General features: G+C 36.0%; 1 protein-coding gene across 2 annotated transcripts in view; it reads right to left on the reverse strand.

Moving 5' to 3' along the window:
* Positions 1–8,789: 8,789 nt before the first annotated feature.
* Positions 8,790–21,112, reverse strand: part of LOC113234310 — a 31,346-nt gene continuing 19,023 nt past the window's right edge. The window contains exons 1-3 of one of the 2 annotated variants that reach the window (XM_026469610.1): positions 14,151–14,251; positions 12,000–12,145; positions 8,790–10,217 (exon numbers count right to left, since the gene is read on the reverse strand). In XM_026469610.1, coding sequence (XP_026325395.1) covers positions 9,568–10,217; positions 12,000–12,084 — 735 coding nt within the window. In that variant the 5' untranslated portion in view covers positions 12,085–12,145; positions 14,151–14,251 and the 3' untranslated portion in view covers positions 8,790–9,567. Of the gene's footprint in view, positions 10,218–11,999; positions 12,146–14,150; positions 14,252–21,112 lie in introns of those variants that run through there. The other variant, XM_026469611.1, reaches the window with a different exon arrangement.

Below are 21,112 nucleotides of genomic sequence, written 5' to 3' on the forward strand. Positions count from 1 at the left end.
GTAACATCGTGTATGTACGCTCTTGGAGCTATTTTGAAAAATCGAGAGTGAAATTGGTGTATTAAAAACAATTAAAATTGTTTATTAATTAATAAAGTCGCCTTTTTATGTATTTCAATTTCATTTTTTTGTTTGTATGACGTAGTGTTAGGGTACGCAAAACATTAGGGTTGCTTTTTGTTTGTAATATTAACTCGTATATTTTTTCTTTGCTAAGCACGCGTGTTTGTACACAGCCTTCGAGCAGTTTTGACGTTTCCCGCTATGAGGTTTTTCCCTCCACTGTGATAGCGAGTGATAATTAATTTAAAAAATCTCAAAGGAGACATATTGAATGTGTGACTTGACACAGAGGTCATCCGCGCCCTGCTATGGAACGGATGTTCGATGTCTATACAGTATATTTTACACGCGTTATTAAACTAAAGTTGAGTGACGTGCTTTTTTTATTCCAAAGGCTTAGGCCACAAATTCGCAACTGTGTCGCGTCAAGCGTGGCGTTCAAGGTTGGCGCGCTGATACATCCAACACAAGGCACAATGTACGCGCAAACTTTGAACGCACCGCTGCGCTGTTGCAAATTTGTGGCCTAAGACAGATTGTCGCTCTCGCCATTTTGTGAAATTTCAAAGTAATTTCTTCTATACGCACCACAGTTTCAGACTACAATAACAACTGGCCAGTCTTTATAATGGGAAAGAACGCAAAGCATTGTTACGTATAAATTTTGATTATTATATTTACGTAGCGTATCATAGACGCGTATCGCAATCGCTAGTTTCCAATCGAAGTGATACGCGTCGATGATATACTACTTGGATACAATACGCCAAGTTTCTTGTTACCCTTTCTTTTCCGACTATTCTTACACCGAGACTAGTAATATTGTTATTATTGTTCGTCTCGATGTAAGAATCGTAATATTTCGCAGCGATATATTTCTTTATATTTTGTAAAAGTACTGTTTTCTTGTGCTGAGTGAGTGGTGTGTTCGTGTAGCTTCCAAAATATCTTTCTCTTAGCATCGAACACTGTGTACATATTTTTGAATGAACTATCGCCGTATCGCATTTGCATCTTTTCGGCTTGCGACAAACGTAGCTGAAATTACGCACGCTTAAATTTACTCGGTCTTAATAAGTATTGTAAAAAGTACGTAGTAAAAGTACAGCGTCTAGATATCGTCTCACTTTCGATACAAATGGGCGCAACCTATAATTTTGTCGACAAATAGTAATTTACCTAGTTCGATTAAGAATTTCATGTTCTATGTTTAAAATACTAATTTTCGATAAATTGTAAATTACGTTTATTTGCCTCGAAAGGGATAATGTGACGCTTGCCTTCAGCCACTTATTTTTTTTGCTAGATTTTCTTCAATACATGTTAAAAAAATAGACTTTATAATGTGGATCTACACTTATTATATCACCGTGGCGTATCATCGACGCGTGTGATACGCGTTCAACAACAGCTACATTTGACATGAAATACATAGATATGATACATAAATTTGAATACAAACGTGTACCCTGCATTACAGAGCCTCAAGAAAGTCGATGTGTGTTTAACAATAAGTTGTTTTTGTCACTGTATGTCTAACCAAACCAAAGATGTTTGAAAACATTCGTTTAAATTTGAACCTGCTGTAAACTAATTTCGCGTATCGGCAACACGAGCACGAGTATCAAAAGTCAAAAGTGTAAAAGTTTTTTGTAAATTGATAATTGACAAAAATATGTAAACATATTTCAACATACAAAGTAATACAATCTTTCTTTTTTTTTCTTATAACCTTAATCATAAGCAATTGTGTTTTCTATAATGCCTATTTTTATTTTACTCTTTTTTTGTAATATCCTAAAATTACGTTAATACAGATTTTGGTGTAAAAATATATATATTTTGCAGAATCTCATTTTATAATTGCGAACGCTGAATACATTTTATTTCAAAAAGTTTATTATGTAGTCTTTTCAGTCATATTGGCACCACGCACCACAGTCACACATTATCGTTCCCTGTCCTGACGAACAATAATAATATATAATATATCAGAACATTTTATTTATTATTTATTGTAATTTCATTGTTCACATCGATCGATTTTGTTAACCTATTTACATACGTCACATTGATTGGACGAGCTATCAAAGAAAAGGCTACTTACACTACTGTACTGTACATGGAGCCAATATGATCAATGTCGAACTTGTTGTATTTTTATTTGTCTTATTTATTTTGGTATAATTTTTACATTAAAATCTGACTTGTTTTACATGCAGCATTTTTTAAAAACAACATCGTGTATGTAATAACAAAATTATACATGCAAAAAGACTTCAAAATTCATATAAAAATTAAATTTTAGAGCTTCATTGTTTGCTGGATTTCGAAGTCGTGTCTTGTATGTAGGAAAAAAGTATAAATATTGCGTTGTATATTGTTATAATTCGTTATATGTCGTTATGTACCGTAATATGGTTATTGTCTATGTTATATACTTGAAAAAAACCAAGATTCTAAAATATTTACGATTGTTTGTGATTATTTCTGCGTAAATGCTGTAATACCTAAAGTAATCACCAACAAACGTAGTAAAAACAGTGGTGACTTTGATTTGCTACCAAATGTATAATGTTTTGATATTAAGTCGGGGTGACTTAGTATGCTAATGAGCATCCGGCTCTTAGAAAGGAGAAGTTTCAAGTCACTAGTACCTAAGGCGAAGTCGGTGCGTCCAAATTTTCGTGCAGCATAATTTTAAAACGCCCGACGCACATTTGTATCAATTTGACCTACCAAGTCTCAGCGCCTACCACACGATCGTGTACAATTTCAAATACAAACTAGTCGTATGGTACGCGTTCTTGATGACCTACAAAGTGATACGCAAAAATGATACAAATGTGAACTCAACCCGAGGATGAAACTAGTGATAAAATTACGCGGCGGATTTGCACGCGCTTATCTATCTCAACGGTATTTTTGTTTCAAATCTGGTCAATAGTTGATATGACGTAAGCATTCGGTAGACCTAAGTATTTTGACCTGTAATGTGTCCAGCTACAAGTATCTACATAACGATAAATGGAAACGTTAACGCATTGTTTATACTTTTTAGAAGCATTTGCATTTATATAAATAACCGCTTGTGAGTGCGATCGAGGAGCATACCCTTAATAATTATTACATGTATTTAATAAAAATAATAATTAATATTATGGATATAATTAATTATTAATGTACGATAGTTACGAATAAAAATGATTTTTAAGCCTTTCTTCGTTGTTTCTATTTTGTACCTACCACCTAAAGTATTACTGAAGTAGTTGACCTCTGTGTGCTATAAAAAGCTGACAAAGAAAGGAGGTTTCCAATTCGACTGTTTTTTTTGTATGTTACGTAAACTCTGGCAGTTATGTACCGATTTTGATGATTATTTTTCTATTCTAAATAAACTTGAAGAACATATTCTACCACTAGCGTGGCAAACTAACCGGTAACCGATTGTTAACTTTTTACTTTCAGTTTATTATGCATAGAAGCAAAGTTTGAAGTAAGTTCCTTTTTTTTTAATAAAAATTATTGTTTATTTCATAACTTAGTCCTTCAATCAAAATATTGAAGGGAATAAAAATAGAAAATAATGCTAATAACCATTGACCTACCAAGTAATAGCGTAGTATAGTCATTGACTTACAAATAAATGGACGACGGGTCTAATACAAAAACCACGAAAAAAATGTCCCAAGTCAACCTATTTAAACGTAGTGACATGTAAAGGAATATGAAAAAGCTAAAACGTTGAATTTAAATTGTAATGTCATCGCAGTACTGTCTAATTTTGCTTGCTTCGTTGTCAGTGAACAAACGAAAACTAAAGCGTGAATGACGCTCTGTATATGATTTTAACGCCCTATAAGTTCGGACACTTTTTAGCGCGGACCCGACGTCCATATAATATGTAAATTTACAAGACGCACAGTTTGGTTTCCGAACTGGTTTATCTACTGAGAGCGCAATCATATGTCTTAAGCATGCTGTTGAGTATTACACCCGTAGAAAAACGCCTGTATACGCATGTTTTTTAGACCTCTCTAAAGCTTTTGACCTCGTTAACTACGACCTGCTATGGAAGAAGCTTGACGAGGTCCAAATTCCCAGAGAACTTACACGTATATTCGAATGTTGGTATGAGGGCCAGAGAAATAGTGTCCGTTGGGGTGACGTCTTGTCAGACGAGTACGGTTTGGAATGTGGAGTGAGGCAGGGGGGACTGACATCACCGAAATTATTTAACCTGCATATAGATGCCCTGATAGGTGAGCTCAGCAGCACGCATGTCGGATGCCACGTAGACAGGATCTGCTTTAATAATATAAGTTACGCCGACGACATGGTGCTGCTGAGCCCATCTGTTGGTGGCTTGAGAATGCTTATTAGCATTTGCGAATCGTATGCCATTGGGCATAATCTTAGATACAATGTGCTCAAAAGTCAGTGTATGGTTTTTAAGGCGGGAAGCAAATGTCCATCACACGTACCTCCCATTCTGCTAAATGGTCAAGATCTTAAGATGGTGACCTCCTTTAAATATCTTGGCCATTTGGTAACGGATGATTTACGTGATGACGCGGACATTGAGAGGGAACGCAGAGCACTGTCTATAAGAGCGAATATGTTGGCGTGCAGGTTCAGTCGATGTACGGTACGAGTTAAAATTACTTTATTTAAAGCGTACTGTACATCGCTGTATACCTGCAGTTTATGGAGCAGGTACACCCAACGCTCATACAACACAATGCGTGTTTTATACAATGACGCGTTCAGGATTCTGTTACGGCTGCCGCGATACTGTAGCGCGTCCGGAATGTTTGCGGACGCGAGTGTAGACGGTTTTGGTGCGACATTGCGCAAGCGCTGCGCCGCATCGATGCGTAGGGTATGCGCTAGCCGTCACAGACTCCTGAATGGAGTAGCTGATAGGTGGGACAGCGGTCTATTTAGACACTGGTCCTCCCTTCATTTAAGTTTTCGTACTAACATAGTTAAATAAGTTTGTTTGTAATACTAACATTCTATGGATCCACTGTTGTCCGAATTAAATGCATTTTATTTTTTTATTTTTTTTTTTATTTATTTTTTTTTTATAATTGTAAGTCAATGAGTATAGTCGTCTTTTTTTTGAAGATGGAATAAAATGACAGCTCATTTCATAGTGTTGCGCGCTTGCAAGCAGCCAGTGATTGCAGTCGATGAATATTTTATCGACTATCGACTGGATGTTGGTCACGCTTATGCAATAAATAGCTTGTTTGATTTGGTTGATCATCGGCCCTTTATTCATCCAATTGCTGGACACAGGTTCATCTACATTGTCAATTTTTATAAGTTCATACATACGTACACTGACTGCTTTTAAAGCCTAAAGTATTACTGAATATTCTGGACAGTTATAAAATAGCGGGGATTTTAAAGTTCCCTTGTCTAATTGATGTACAATAACGTTTATAAGACTAACATAATACTTATTTAGATAGATTGCTTTGACATGAATGAGAACGATTTAGTCACAAGCGCTGAAATTGGTATTTAAGTCGATATTTTCCTAAAACGAAGATTGTGTACACTCCTATCCGATAGGAGCCCCTTCCCACGTGTGCGAAGGGTGAAGGTGAGGGGGTATGACTTTTGTTATTAGGCGGTTTTTAGTTGAAGTAACACTAATGATAAGAAAAATTTGAACACATTTTGTATTCCCAAGAAAACATATTAGATTGTAATCAATTGGAAAGTTACTTTTCTACTACTATTTTTTTTCATTTCTTGAAATTAGGGAGCGTGGAACCGGCTCCGATGAATGAGAAATTACCCACTTTTTTAATTTTCATTTATTGCTGTGGCTTAGTGAAGTAGTATGTTTATGTGTAACACAGACTAAGTAAATAATACAAAAGTTATTGAAAGGGACACATTTGTTGAGGTTATCTGAAAACGACTCAGACAAACCCTTTCACAACACTTTTTTCATATCGCAAATGCCCTTAGAGTCACCAAACAACCTCAAATGGCTACGATTGATTCCGCATAACAGCGAAAGTGTTGAAGCAGGCACTTTGGAAAAAATATGTAGAAATTGAGGACTTTTTGAATTTTTTTTAAATACAATAAAATTACAAAATAATTTATTTTGCAAATGAACTTGTGCAGGTACATTACAATTTAGTTACGACAAAGAACCAGGTAACACAACTCAATTGTAGCATATATCGCGTACAGAGAATTTCCTACGATTCCTGCACTAGGCAAAGCCTGTCTCGCAGGTAATCGATAAAAACATTGTTACTGTTAAAATGGCGCCAAAGCAAGGAGAATTTTGTAAAAGAAAATTTATTTTTTTTTCTTTTTGTTTTGAAAAATTGTACATATTATGTCAAAAATTATTATTATTATATAATACATTATTTTATTTTATCTTATCATGTTTTTATATTATTATATTAGATTGTATAATGTATAATATTCATTCTATTTTTAATTCACTGATTAGTATATGCCTACAAATTTTCACGATACAAAACAAACTTACCTTGAAATTTTACAAGAAACCCGTTGTATTCAATAGGTACTTTTTTTTAATATCAACTGAACTAAGTAGAACACGTAATACTGTACTATAAGTACGATATATTTATCAAAATAGCTTTAATGTCGTTTGTAAAAACATAAATACTGAAATAAAGCCAGTGTCCCTGTCCCTCGACCCAAGCAATAGAACCGATTCAGAACGGGAAATATTCTAGCTTAGGTAGTATGGACTCTAAAAGTAAAAGTGGAATAAGATGTGATAAACTTAAAAATATGTTTTAAACCTTCAAACTACAATATCGGTTCCCAAACTATTAAGCTCACCGCCCACCTAGGCAAGATTAAAAAATTTCAACGCCCACTACTATAAAAAAGAATAGAAGACAAGTATTTTTTATATTAACTTATTATAAAAAATCACAAGGAAAAAATTATATATGTATGTAGTGTACCGTAAATAGATAATTTCTGCAAATGCGGTAGGTAGCAGACTCTGGACAGCATCAACGTTCCCAATTGCTTCCGAGGCCCTATCGCCCTAGGACTCCTCGGCGCCCACTGGGGACCACTACGAACTACAATATAAAATCGATCCCAACGCGTTGAAATTGAAAACACTAACTTTCATACAGGCGAAATTGAGCATGTCAGATAAAATAAATAAATAACGCACACACTCAACATAGCCCCGCACTAGGGAAACCCTGTGTCGCGGGTGCCATGGACACACACATAGACAACCACAAATTACACCCAAACTCACGAGAGAAATAAATGTAAGCCATACAAACATTTCTCCCGGCCCGGGAATCGAACCTGGGACCTCTGCGTGGCAGTCCGGCATGGTAACCGTTCGGCCACGGAGGCAGTTAACGCCTAAAAAGGAAGGCCAGTTTAAGATGACACCTGACGTCGGACGCTCTAATGGATGAGTTCTGTTTTCAGATACCCGCTCTGCCCATCAGTCGCCCAATCAACAAATCATTTTGCCTAAATGTCATCTCTATCACTGGTTCTATTCCTCAGGGAAGCGTGTTGGGCTGCATTCTGTTTCTTGTGTACGTAAATGACCTTCCTCACTTTTGACAATTCCTTTCGATAGTATACTGTTTGCTACACTACAGAAGGACTTAGATGCGATATTGGGTTCACTCACAGAATGGCTCGATCAAAATAACCTACAACTAAATTTAGAAAAACAAAATTAATTCAATTTAAACCTCACCAAAAAATTGCTTTGTATAACAACTATATAGTATATATATAAATCAAACAAATTAGAAATGGTAGATTCGGCAACTATGTTACCTATGTTATGTGTGTATCGCAATAGATACACACATAAATTAGAAACCCGATATTCAAAAATTATCTAGCCGTTTATCTTCACTTATATATGAAACGTGTTACTGACCTAAAAACGGCCCTCTCAAATTGTTATGCGTTTGCCCACTCGCGACTAGCCTATGGGATTATACTGTGGGGCAACAGCTCGTATTGTCAAGAAATTTTTGTTCTACAAAAAAAATTATCAGAATATTAACCAACATAAAACAAACAGAGTCCTGTAAACCATGTTTTACAAAACTTAACATACTAACTCTAACGTAACGTAAGTTCATTAAAAAACACGCAGATTTATACTCTCCGTTAAAATTAATAAAACGTAAAAAGTTACCATAACAAGCTTAAACTTCTCCCTCTTGCCCAAAATTATTTTCTTGCGCACCACTCCCTATGTTAATAAAAGTATATAACCACATCCCTAATTATATCTAAAATTTGGATAAAGATACGGTCTTTGAAAAACGTTTAAAGAATTTCTAAACAAAAAAACCTATTATAATATGAATTTTTTGGCGATAAATGTATTTGAAATTGATTTCATGTCTATATGAAATTTAGCTAATAACTGAAAATACAATTCAATAAAAAATATTATTATAAATAAGTGTACGAATAATATATATTATAACATAATAATATATTGAAATAATTGTATCATTAGGTTTGTTTAAATTGTGTTACGCCATAACAGGGTATCACATATATGTATCTAAGTTTATTAAAATGTGAATTGCAATAAATGAAATTAAAAGTAAACGTAATAGTAATAAAAATGTTTAATAATTATAAAAATAATAATTTAATTAATTTTAAGATAAAAATATTATATAATAATGAGGTTTATTAATAATTAATCAATATTATAATTAATCATCTAAACTAATTAACTACGTTCAAGCTTGCAATGTATTTAAATTCCATTGTAACTTTGCTACACGCTTAGAGGGTATCACATGTATAACTTTATCATCCATGTGAAACGCAAATAAATGAACATGAAAATCATACAACAGTAGATATTTCACATTTCCATAAAAGACCAAATCAGTGTTAATACAGGCGATACAAGGAAACCAGTACCTTCTTAAAATAAAATCTACTATGTTACTATAATAAATCTTTATTACGGACAACAGGGACCCATCAAGTGCTAGTAACAAAAATAGCTTGTAATTAGGTTAGTACTTAAATTCTACAACGGACTTTGTGGTTGTAGTAAGTGCCGCATCACGGGGCACTCACTCCTATCCGCGATAGTCTTCAGTAGGCTGTTGCTGCTGCCACTTATTCTGTTTAATAAAGACGCCTACTTCTTCCGTAAGAATAGCGTGAAGCTGTTGACGCGAGCTTCAGCAAACATGGCAGACGCACTGCAGAACCAAGGCAGCTGCAGCAGCGTCGTGAAGGCGTTATTATAATACGTACGCAGGGCACTGAGCAGGCTTTGGGTATAGCTGGCCCGCAGAGCATATAGCAATAGGCTCTAAAAAGTGTGACCTTCACTCTGCCTTACATCAAGCAAACCGGCGAGCCAGCATCTTCGTCCTCACCGCCAGTGCCCTGCGCTCGCGTTCCATGTCCATATAGTCCTTGAGGTCGTCGGCAATATAGTGTTCTTTGAAATTGAAATTATGTATTCGGCTCTGAGCCTCTTGTATTTGTTATTTCAGTCGGTCGTGACCTTGGTAGTACCCATGCCAAATTGTGTAAAATTTCAAATGAGCACTGATCCATTGTATTTTCGGGTTTCAAAATATTATTGCGATAATTTAAAGCCGCTTTTTTAAAAGTCGACACGTCCGTAGCTGTTAACATTTTCTTCAGTTCAGCATTCCTTTCAAAATTTGGGTTAATATTTATAAAGTTACCATTTGAAGGGAATCGTTTAAATTTTGTTATTTTCGATACATCGAGCTCTCTTACTGCTTTTCTAGCTGTAGACATCTCATCAATTGAAAATTCAGTGCCAGAAGTTTGAATTACATTCGCTTTCATAAGAATATCGTCTATAGTCGTGACCAAGTCATTGAAGTTAACGAGCTGTAGTTCTTTTAGACCTCCATGTGTTTCCTGAACCCAGTTCACGTAGCAAGGGGATTTCAAAAAAGGTGTTGAATTAGCATTAGAAGTAAATGTAGAAGTTCCTGGGTTAGACAATCCAAGTCTAATATCTGGCTTAACAGCTTTAGCTTCAACAACTTCGTCCTTTGGCGCAGTTCCTTCTCGAGATCTTAGACTGAGTTCTATTTGGTCTAATCGTTGATGTAAACCTTGTAAACCTGTAACGGTAAATTAAGTCAACGTTATTAGTTGGCAATTGCGAATAAAAAGTTATTAGTTTGTTTGATATTAATTTTTTAGTGTTACATTTTCGTTTATTGCGGTGTAATCAGTGATGGATTTGCCCTAAAGCCCTGTAAACCAGGGACTAGGGAATAACTCAAAGTACCTAAATGTTCTAAACGCTCACACGCCGCATCGTATAACAATTATCTTCCCAAATCACTTTCGTACATTTTATGTATCAAATATAGACATGTTACATATCTATAATGTAATGTATAATCCACAGACCACATAAAAAGGTATAATCACTATATCACTACCGCGTCTGTCTGTCTGATCGAGGTAAATTCAAAAACTACTGAACGGATTTTCATGCGGTTTCCACCAATAGGCTGAGTAGTTCATGAGGTTTAAGTGTGTAATTTATTTAGGTTTTGTGTAATTTGGTTGAAATATGGCGATAAATGTTGAAGATGTCGGAAAAAATCATGCCATCTGGGCGCTTTACTCGGGTGCGTCCCGTAAACTAACAGAGATATATCAAATCAATGTTCTAGAAAAATATTAAACAGTAAATTTCTGAATAGATTTCGGTAAAAGTTGGCAATAAAATGCAAATCCGCCACTGGGTGTAATTCTCTGACGAATCTTTGACGACCTCTGTCGAGTGGCTTGTACACCGGTTTTCATGGTGCCGCCATTTCTGAGGTTCCGGGTGCAGTCCTCGGCCTGGTCACTATAGAAACTAATTCAATATTGTCTCGGTTCTGAGTGTTTGTGGTACCGTCATTGCTTCCTATTTCCATAATACAATGTGCAATAGTTACTTTGAGATCAGAGCAACGGATCTATGTAATGTTGTCTAATATTTATTTAAATTCACCTTAAACCATACAAAGCTGGCACATGGGAGTTTTCATCCTGCGTTTGGTAGACGGACACATTTTCTGTGGTTTGGTATATTAAAAACATCACTTGCTAAGTGTCACTCGAAATAGCTGATCTGACGGGACTTTGGAACAGTGTGTGGCGTAGTTTGTGTTTTAAATATATCAAATTCTATCAACCGCTTTACAGTCACAACTTACTCCTACAGCTGTAATTATATTCAAATTCGCTCATGCACTTACATGTGAAACAGGTGTGAAACATTACTACGTATATTATTATAGTCCATGTATAAGTTTACGAATAGTCGTTATATTTTTGCTTTCAAATAACTTAATCCCTTTTGTTGGTCCTGACTGAAAACTTGCGCCTCGGGCGCCTCTGACAATCATGTTTTGTTTTTTCTTTTATGCTTAATTTGTGTTATATCAGTGAATCTATCTATCTATGTATCTAAATTAATTCTTTAAAATTCCACAAGACGGCCAGTGGCAAGTGTAGTTTATCGAAATTCTGGAAATACAGTAATTGTGACGGGATGAACAAGTCATGTGTTTAGCAGTAAGAGTTGCAGTGCCACTCAGAGCTTTAAATCGCGACAACTTGAGTGGCACTGCCACTGCGTCGGTTACCCTGCGACATAAGTTGACAAGTTCCATGCGTCCGTTAATATACTTAATAATTAACAGCCTCCGTGGCCGAACGATTACCATGTCGGACTGCCCGTTCCCGTGCCGGGAGAAATATTTGTATGACCTACATTTATTTCTCTAGTGTGTTTGAGTGTAATTTGTGGTTGTCTATGTGTGTGTCCATGGCACCCGCGACACAGGGTTTCCCTGGTGCAGGGCTATGAGTGTGTCCGCGTTATTATTATGTGTTATTACCTTTAGTAATAGTTTTCAATTCCTGTTCCAGCCGATCGCTCATTTCCCTTACGGTGCTTTTAAGATCCTGTTCACGGCTTCCCATTGTTAAATACAATAATTTTGTATTTGTGGTAACACCAGCTCTCTCCTGCGTGCCGTAGTGTCTAGAAAAGATAGTCTTTAAATTGTGCTGTCCTAAATCCTATAATGAGGTAACGCCATGGACCAATAACCGAAGAGGATAGAAAAATAGGTTCTCACTACGACACTACTCAAAGTATATTGAGAGGAAAACGCCTTGAATGGGAGTAATAGCAAAATCAACCATTAAAGTAATTGCTCCTAAATTAAAGTTAGGCGCTATTTATAAAAATGAATCTTCATGCGTGAACAGCCATCCTTCGAGGTGGATGATTTTCTTCAAAATGAAATGGGACCACTATGGAAGTACCCCCTTTCTAACAAAAAAAGAATTATGAAAATCGGTTCACAAATACCGGAGTTATCGCGTAACAAACATACAAAAAAAAAACAAAAAAAAAAAGAACATACGGTCGAATTGAGAACCTCCTCCTTTTTTGAAGTCCGTTAATTAAAAAGGTCAATATTCCGTCTTATATCCAGATGGTGCTGATCGATAGCCTGGAATCAGTTTATACTATTAAATGGCAGTGCATGTCAATTAATACATCTTTAATAGTGAAATATAAGTAATCAGTTTTTAACCGACTTCAAAAAAGAAAGGAGGAGGTTCTCCAATCGACTCTCTTCGCTCGCTCTTTTTTTCTTTTTTTTTGTATGTATGTTACGCGATAACTCCGGAATTTGTGCACCGATTTTCATGGTTCTTTTTTTGTTGGAAAGAGAGTACCTCCATAGTGGTCCCATTTAATTTTGAAGAAAATCATCCACCTCTAAGAGTGGCTGTTCACGCACGAAGATTCATTTTATAAACAGCGCCTATATTATAAGAAGCAACTATTTTAATGCCTGATTTTGCTATTCTCTAATTCAAGGCGTTTTTCTCTCAATATACTTTGAGTAGTGAGAACCGATTTTTATTATCTCCTGTGTCAAGTTCCGTATAGTGGCGAACTAGGGGATGAATCCGGGTTTGCGCACTTTTCGGTAACCGATTTCAATAAATCTTGGTAATTATATGTAATTCCACGTATTTTTGAGGTCGGTTTTTTTAGTACTCTTACTGAGATTATTTCTTTGTAATATTATTCAAATATTCACCACGAGCTAAAATTATTTTCTGAACTTTGCCAAATGTGCATTTCAATAGATGGCATTGCATGTTACAATCCAATTTATGAACTATTACTTAATAGATGGCGCTAATAAACAAAATAAACCGCCGCCGGCCGCCTGAGCCGTAGAGAGTGGAATAAGTGCTAATTTTTTAAACGTTAAACCGTCGTGTTTTATTTTTAAAAACGTGCTTTTCTAAACGCTTTTAACTACGCTTTTTAGTTTGAAGCTTACAAAATCGTTTAGAGAAACGTTTAAGCGTATAGACTTATATGTTAAAAAAGCTTACAGCGTCGTGTCGATGGCGAAACCCAAGAGTGTAGACCACTAGAGGTTTTAAGATAAATACGTGTATTTGTAAAACACGAGTTTTATTTTTATACTGTCTCACCATGCTGGATTGCCACGCAGAGGTCCTGGGTTCGATTCCCAGGCCGGGAGAAATATGTAAAATATGTGACACAGAGTTTTTCCTAGTGCACTCCGGGGTACTTCCCAGAACTCCCAAACCTGCACCAATTCAGGAAACATTTCCCGAATCGGCCCTACCGGGAATCGAACCCGGGACCTACTCATTCAGCGCTCACAGTGCAAGCCGTTGGGCCGCCGAGTTCGTCTTTAGCCAATAACCAAAACAAAAAAGCCCGACTACTAACCAATAAGGGATAAATAAAGCCTGTACTTACCACCCTACTTGGCAGAATGGTTACCATACTGGCCTGTCACGCAGAGATCTTGGATTCGATTCCCGGGCCGGTACAGATATTTGTATGACCTACATTTATTTCTCTCGTGAGTTTGGGCGTCATTTGTGACTGTCTATGTGTGTGTCCATGGCACCCGCGTCACAGGGTTTCTCTAGTGCGGAGCTATGTTGAGTGTGTGCATTATAAAAAAAATATATATACTTACGTTAAAAGGTCTTTGTTTTAACAAAAATACGACAATACAAATTTGATTATTGTATAAAAGTTTCAAGAACAATATTTCTCCGAAAAACCACACCACGACACTGATTATGAGAAACTTGAATGATAAAGCGAATCTGAATGATAATGTATATATAGAAAATCAGTATCTTATCGAATGATACGAAAGGACAGTCGCTTCAATAAATACATTCTGGACAAGACTTTTGATGATGAATTAAATCAGCGTAGCGATTATAGTGAAGTATCCGCTTCTTTGTTGCGATTTTTACATTTGTCACACACGGTCATACTTTTAATTTTTGATAGACAAAAGCCATAATATTTCCTTCTTCTTAGGTCAGGTACATTATTATAATTAGGAGGCTAGGCCTTTGAAAAAAAAGCTACTGCCTACTGCCTCTCAAACAAAGGCCGTGTTACATCGTGATGACACGTCGATGACAACCCTCGGAAAACCAACCCGCATTGAGCCAACGTGGCGGACTATAGCCCAAGCCCTCGCCTGAGAGGACACCCGTGCCAAGAAGTGGGACGTATATGTAAATAAATAAATAAAATAAACATTAGACAACACCACATACGTTGCTCTGATCTCAAAGTAAACAACGACTGCACCACAAAAACACCCAGACTCGAGACAATATAGAAAAATTAATTTCTACCCGGGAATCGTACCCGGGACCTCAGAGACGGCGACACCATGAAAACCGATATGCAAGCCACTTGACCACGGAGGCCGTCGCGGTGGGTTAATAATAATAATGAATAGAAATGAAACTATTTTTCCGGGTTTAAATCGCGTATATTTGTTTTTTAAACAAACCAACGTTTCGGGCCCTTTACAGGTCTCATGGTCACGGTTGACTACGGTAGTAAAGTCATCAATCAGTTACGTCTAAAGTTAATGCCCTTGCACCCTATTCTGAACAATATAGTCACAAAAGTTGTTAATCTAAATAACTTATTTTTAATTTACCAACGAGCGTTTCAGTTTACGCTACGCACGATTGTACGTGCTTTAGATCCGAAAAAAACAAGTTTCATTTCCAATAAAACAAATTAAAAACGTAATACCTATATAAAATAACTAACATAATAAAACTTAACACTTGTGTGAGCGATGATATAAAGTGCTTTTATCGGCTGAGACACTTTCCTTTGTCTTGTGCGGAACATTCTCGACTTTAAAGAATGCCAGTACCACGGACGTTTCCTAGAAAGTATCCATCAAGTAATCAAAGTTAAAGTCAAAGATTATTTATTCCATAGGTAAAATAAATTTACACTTGAAAACGTCACATTTAAGCTACTGCTCGTTCACTCGCTGACCTCCCTGTGAAGAACGAGCAAGAAACTCTAGGGATTGCTCTTTTCAAATAAACTTAAATGCTATGGAATACACTTTGAATCAAATTTGTGTGGATTCTGGAGCTGTGTCGTCTTTCCTTACATCTTTATGTAACACGTAGTCTTTAATGTTGTAATATAATTTTTCGATCAAAATATTTTTAATGTAGTTTTTAAACTTAGGAAATGATAAACTTAAATATGCTCCGGAATCTTATTGTAAAAACGTATAGAGTTCCCCATAAAAGAGTTGTTTACCTTGGTTAAACGAAATCGTGGTATCATGAGTTTGGACTTAGCTCTAAGGTTAATATTATGGATATCTACTTTCTTATTGAAATTATGTATATTTTTACGGACATATAAAATATTTGAGTAAATGTACTGTGATGCCACAGTCATGATACCAGTCTCCTTAAACTTTTCTCTGAGAGAAACCCGACAGCCTAGACGGTACACAGAACGAAACTCTCGTTTTTGCAATACAAATATGGTTTGAATATCTGCCGCTTTACATTATACTATGGAAGTAACTAAAGTAAACTAGTCTAGCAGTGCTAACATCGGTAAGCTCACGTATTCTGCGGACTGCGTATGCAGCAGAGCTTAATCTGCTGGTCAGGGAAGATAGAAACCATTGGAGGATTGACTGTCTAAGGTCACTCCCAAGAAGATTACTTTATTAACAAGGTCTAACTTTTCTCCGTTTATTTCTATTCTTGGACTAGTCGATTTTACGTTAGGTAATTAAAATTTAACACATTTTGTCTTTAATGATTTGTTAATAAATGTTAATAAATTGTTAGCATTAAACTCATAAACTACCTTAGACATTACATAGTTAATGTAATGTTTGTCTATTTTAAAAATCAAGGATGTATCATCAGTAAACAACACTATTTCGCAATGATCCTTAACAAAGAATGGCAGATCATTAATATAAATCAGAAATGTCCAAGTATTGAGCCCTGCGGAACACCCATTTTACCGGAGAACCCAAAGAAGTCACTCCATTTATGTCTACTTTCTGAATTCTACTGTTGAGATGTGACGAGACAAGTTTCGACGCCTTGCCATTTACACCGTAATGTTCCAGCTTCCTAATAAGAGTAATATGATCAACGCGATCAAATGCCTTTGAGAGGTCACAGAAAACACCAATAGCGTTCTGGGACCTATCCCAAGCATCAAAGATGAGTTTTAGTAACGCTACCCCCGCATCGCTAGTCGATCTACCAATAGTAAACCCGTATTGTTCACTATGAAAAATATGATTCCTACAGAAATAGGACAGTAATTGAGTCAGCATAACCTTTTCGAATATTTTACTTAAAGCTGGTAAAATTGAAATGGACCTATAGTGACTAGGATCAACTTTCCTACCGCTTTTGAATAAGTGAATAATCTTGCTGTATTTCATTAAATCGGGAATAACACTTTCGTCAACGCACCTATTGAAAGCTACAGCTAAATGTGGGGAAATTAGATCAATAACTGAGTCTATAACTTTAGTTGATATGTCCCAGAGATCTTCAGTTTTTTTTAACATGTATTGATTTAAAAGCTTTTATGATGTCTTGTGGATTAACATGACGGAAATTAAATAAACTGCCACAAACGTTAACATTTTCCTTTCGGAGATCAATAGCAAGAGAAGGGGAAGAGATTAATGATTCTGTAGTGTTCACAGCAATTTCCGAAAAGAACGATTCAAAAGCTTGGGCTACCTTGTCTTTAGATTTTATAAGTTTGCTGTCTAATTCTAAAACTATATCTCTATCGTGTTGTTTAACCCTGCCTGACTTTTTATTTATTATGATCCAAGTAGTTTTAGATTTATTTGATTTATTTATCGATTGTCTAATTTTGTCGCTGTGAAACTTAACCTTAGCAGCTACACATACTTCGTTAAATATTTTTGAATAATTTCTAACGTATTCTATGAAATTGGAATTAGTATTATAAGTTTTCATAGCATATAGCTTTTACAAACGAGACATACTCTTATAAATACCTACTGTTGCCCAGTCGTTAGTCTCTCTATGGAAAGTTAATGTTTTCGATTTAAATATATTGTCAAATTCATTTTTAATTAAACCAAATATCGTGTTATATAAAGTATTTGGATCCTCCGGTATATGGGATAGGGAATTTAAACTATTGCCGATATTATTTTGAAATCTAATTATTCGTTCTGTGGTAATCGGTCTGCAGAGAAATTGGTCTACCTTCTTGCTCATTTTACAATTAAAATAAGCCAATTGGCCACTATGGTCGGATCTTAAGCAATTTATTATTGATTTAGACACTGCGTCTGTGTTACAAAAGATGTTATCAATACAAGTAGAAGAGGAGGCAGTGATGCGAGTTGGTTCTAAAAAAAGATTAATCAAGTTAAAACTTTGAAATAAATTAATGAGTGTTACAAAAGTAGAACAGTTTTCCAGCAGGTTTACATTGAAATCTCCACATATTACTACGTTTTTTTTTTGGTTGGAAAAATCCGTTTTAAAGTATGTCCCATAATTAATTCAAACTCGTTAAAATTAGCAGAGCGGGGCCTGTATACACATAAGACGACAAACTGATCCAATTCCACACATGAAATCTCAGTATAGTTCGTTCAGTAGAAAGATCTGTGATATCCTTACGCTCTTTAAATTTTAAGTTACGTTTAATAATAATCATGGATCCGCCTCTACTTAAACTCTTTCTTATGAACGAACTGACTATTACATAGTTTTCTATGTTGTTAATTGCTTCGTAGTCTTTCAGCCAGTGTTCTGTAACACAAAACACGTCAACGGAAATATCGTGCAAAAAATATTTATTTCTAATTTAATTTATTTCTATTTTGCCAGAAAAGCCTTGAATATTTTGATGTCCTATATGGAAATGATTAGACTTTTCTGTTGTCGTGTTTTTCAGTTTAAATTATGGTTAGTAATAAGTATACTGTTGCTGCTCATAGTAGGAGCATTGTTGTGGGACTGTGTTATGTCTTCTATAACGGCGTCCTTAATATTAAAAGATAGCAAACTAGCTATATGTCTCAGATACCTTTTAACTGCCTCCGTGGCCGAACGGTTACCATGCCGGACTGCCACGCAGAGGTCCCAGGTTCGATTCCCGGGCCGGGAGAAATATTTGTATGGCTTACATTTATTTCTCTCGTGAGTTCGGGTGTAATTAGTGGCTGTCTATGTGTGTGTCCATGGCACCCGCGACACAGGGTTTCCCTAGTGCGGGGCTATGTTGGGAGGTCAGCGTAGTGAACGAGCAGTAGCTTAAATGTGACGTTTTCAAGTGTAAATTTATTTTACCTATGGAATAAATAATCTTTGACTTTGACTTTGTTTAAAACACTTTTATGCCACCCAAAGACATAACATTACATACGCTTTCGCGACGGTATAGCGATGGGCTCCCCGGTATCTCCCGTTGTTGCCGATATTTTCATGGAAGACTTCGAGGAGCGAGTTTTACCCATGGCCCCAGCTAGGCCGAAGATTTCAAACGGTACGTTGATGATACTTTCACAATATTACCTAAAGATAGCATACCTTCTTTCTTGGACCATCTTAATTCTTTTAGTACTAAGATCCAATTTACTATGGAACAAGAGAATTGTGGTACTTTAGCTTTCTTAGATGTTTTAATTAAAAGAAATCCTAATAACACCTTAGGCCATACTGTATTTCGAAAGAAAACCCATACAGATAGGTACCTCAATGGTAATTCCCATCACCATCCTAGCCAGTTAGCTACCGTGGGCAAATCTTTGTTTCAGAGAGCATATGGTGTCTGCGACAGTAATCATCTGGCGGGGGAACTTCAGCATATAAAGCAAGTCCTACATGCAAATAAGTTGAGGATTCCACGCCAATGCCGCAGACCCCGTGTGAAACCACCAACAGTCGAGCGAAGACCTGCCATCTTACCTTACGTGAGAGGTGTTACAGACAAGATCGGAAGAGTCCTCAGGCGCGCATCTATCAAGACCTATTTCAAGCCCCTGAGGAACATTTCTCAGTTCCTGAGACCCGTGAAATGTAACATCCCCTTACAGGATGCAGGAGTTTACAAGCTTGACTGTGAGTGCGGTCTCTCTTATATTGGACAAACAAAGCGAAGTATTTGTACCCGCGTCAAAAAACATATAGCTAGTGTCAAACACCGTCGCGTAAACAAGTCTGCAGTCTGCGAGCATGTCATGGATAAACCTACACATCTTGGTACTTGGTACTTGGTGCAACGGGCTGGTATCCGCAACTCGACGAACCTACACATTCAATGAAGTTTGACAAACCCCAGGTCCTTGCAAAAGAAGTCCGTTATCTGCCCAGGATGCTGCGAGAGGCCATTGAAATTAAAAAACATCCTAATTTCAACAGGGAAGATGGTTTCTCCGTACCACCAGTTTGGGATCCAGTATTTCCTCTAATGAAAAATCCCAAACAGACATAAGACTGCAGTACTAATTAATATGTTTTAGTTTATTCTAATTTCTATTAATAATTAATAATAAATTAAACTTAATAAAAATTCATTCAATAAAATAATTTGTAAAACTTAATGTAGCGTAAATTGGAATGTTTTCTTTGTAAAATTAACAATAAGGTATTTAATTAATAACTATTGTAACTATAGTGAAAAAAGAGGGTAGTTTGCATTAATATTAGACATAACTGGTTGAAGACTGTACCACCTCAGTCAACCGTGACCATGGGACCTGTAAAGGGCCCGAAACGTCGGTTTGTTTGAAAAACAAATATACGCGATTTAAATCCGGAAAAATAGTTTCATTTCCTATGTGTCACAATCGCGAAAACCTAAGAACTCGATAAATAATGTGATTAGACAATAGGCGCGTTATCTATGTTACCTAGCTTTAAAATGTTAATCGGGCGCTTTGTCACATTCGCTATAGATACGAAAGGACAAACAATATATCGTCTGCTTAAAAGTAGAACCACATAACCGCAGAAATTGCTGATTTGAGATAAATGGTTTTAAAAATTGAAGGCTATAAAATATTTGTTTAGTGATGTGATTCAGCATTTACAGTCTACTTGATTAATACATTGATTATTAAAGTTGCGTAAGAGGTTTTTCTTGGGTCAGTTTGTCTTTTAATTTTTCTGCAAATCTAAGAAGTATGTGAACTGTACTGTCGGTTACTTGGTTTTAACAATACACACGTTATTAATCTTTATATCACAACTATAGGGATATCAAAAGAACAATATACAAGAAATGCCTGGCTTTTCTTTTAAAACTAGAAATTTTATAAATTTATAGCATTATTTACATAATCTTTGGTATTAACTGACATTTAACAATATGGTACGTTATTTTACCTGAATATTTTTGCTAAGCTAACGCTTAAGCTATGAATGTAAGTTAAGATATCAAAGTAACCTATGCGATACGTACTAACAGGTTTACTAATGAGAATGGAACACTTTATCTACATGCGGTTCAGAAAAATGTTTGTTATTTGAAAAAAATCGAATCAAATAGCCTCTCAGGCGTCACAAAACAAAAGATTGTCAGTTTTACAACCTACAGAGTGAAATTTAAAACATACATTTC

Source organism: Hyposmocoma kahamanoa, unplaced genomic scaffold, assembly GCF_003589595.1.
Source record: "Hyposmocoma kahamanoa isolate Upper Pololo Valley unplaced genomic scaffold, ASM358959v1 83, whole genome shotgun sequence".
Taxonomy (NCBI): Eukaryota; Metazoa; Arthropoda; class Insecta; order Lepidoptera; family Cosmopterigidae; genus Hyposmocoma; species Hyposmocoma kahamanoa.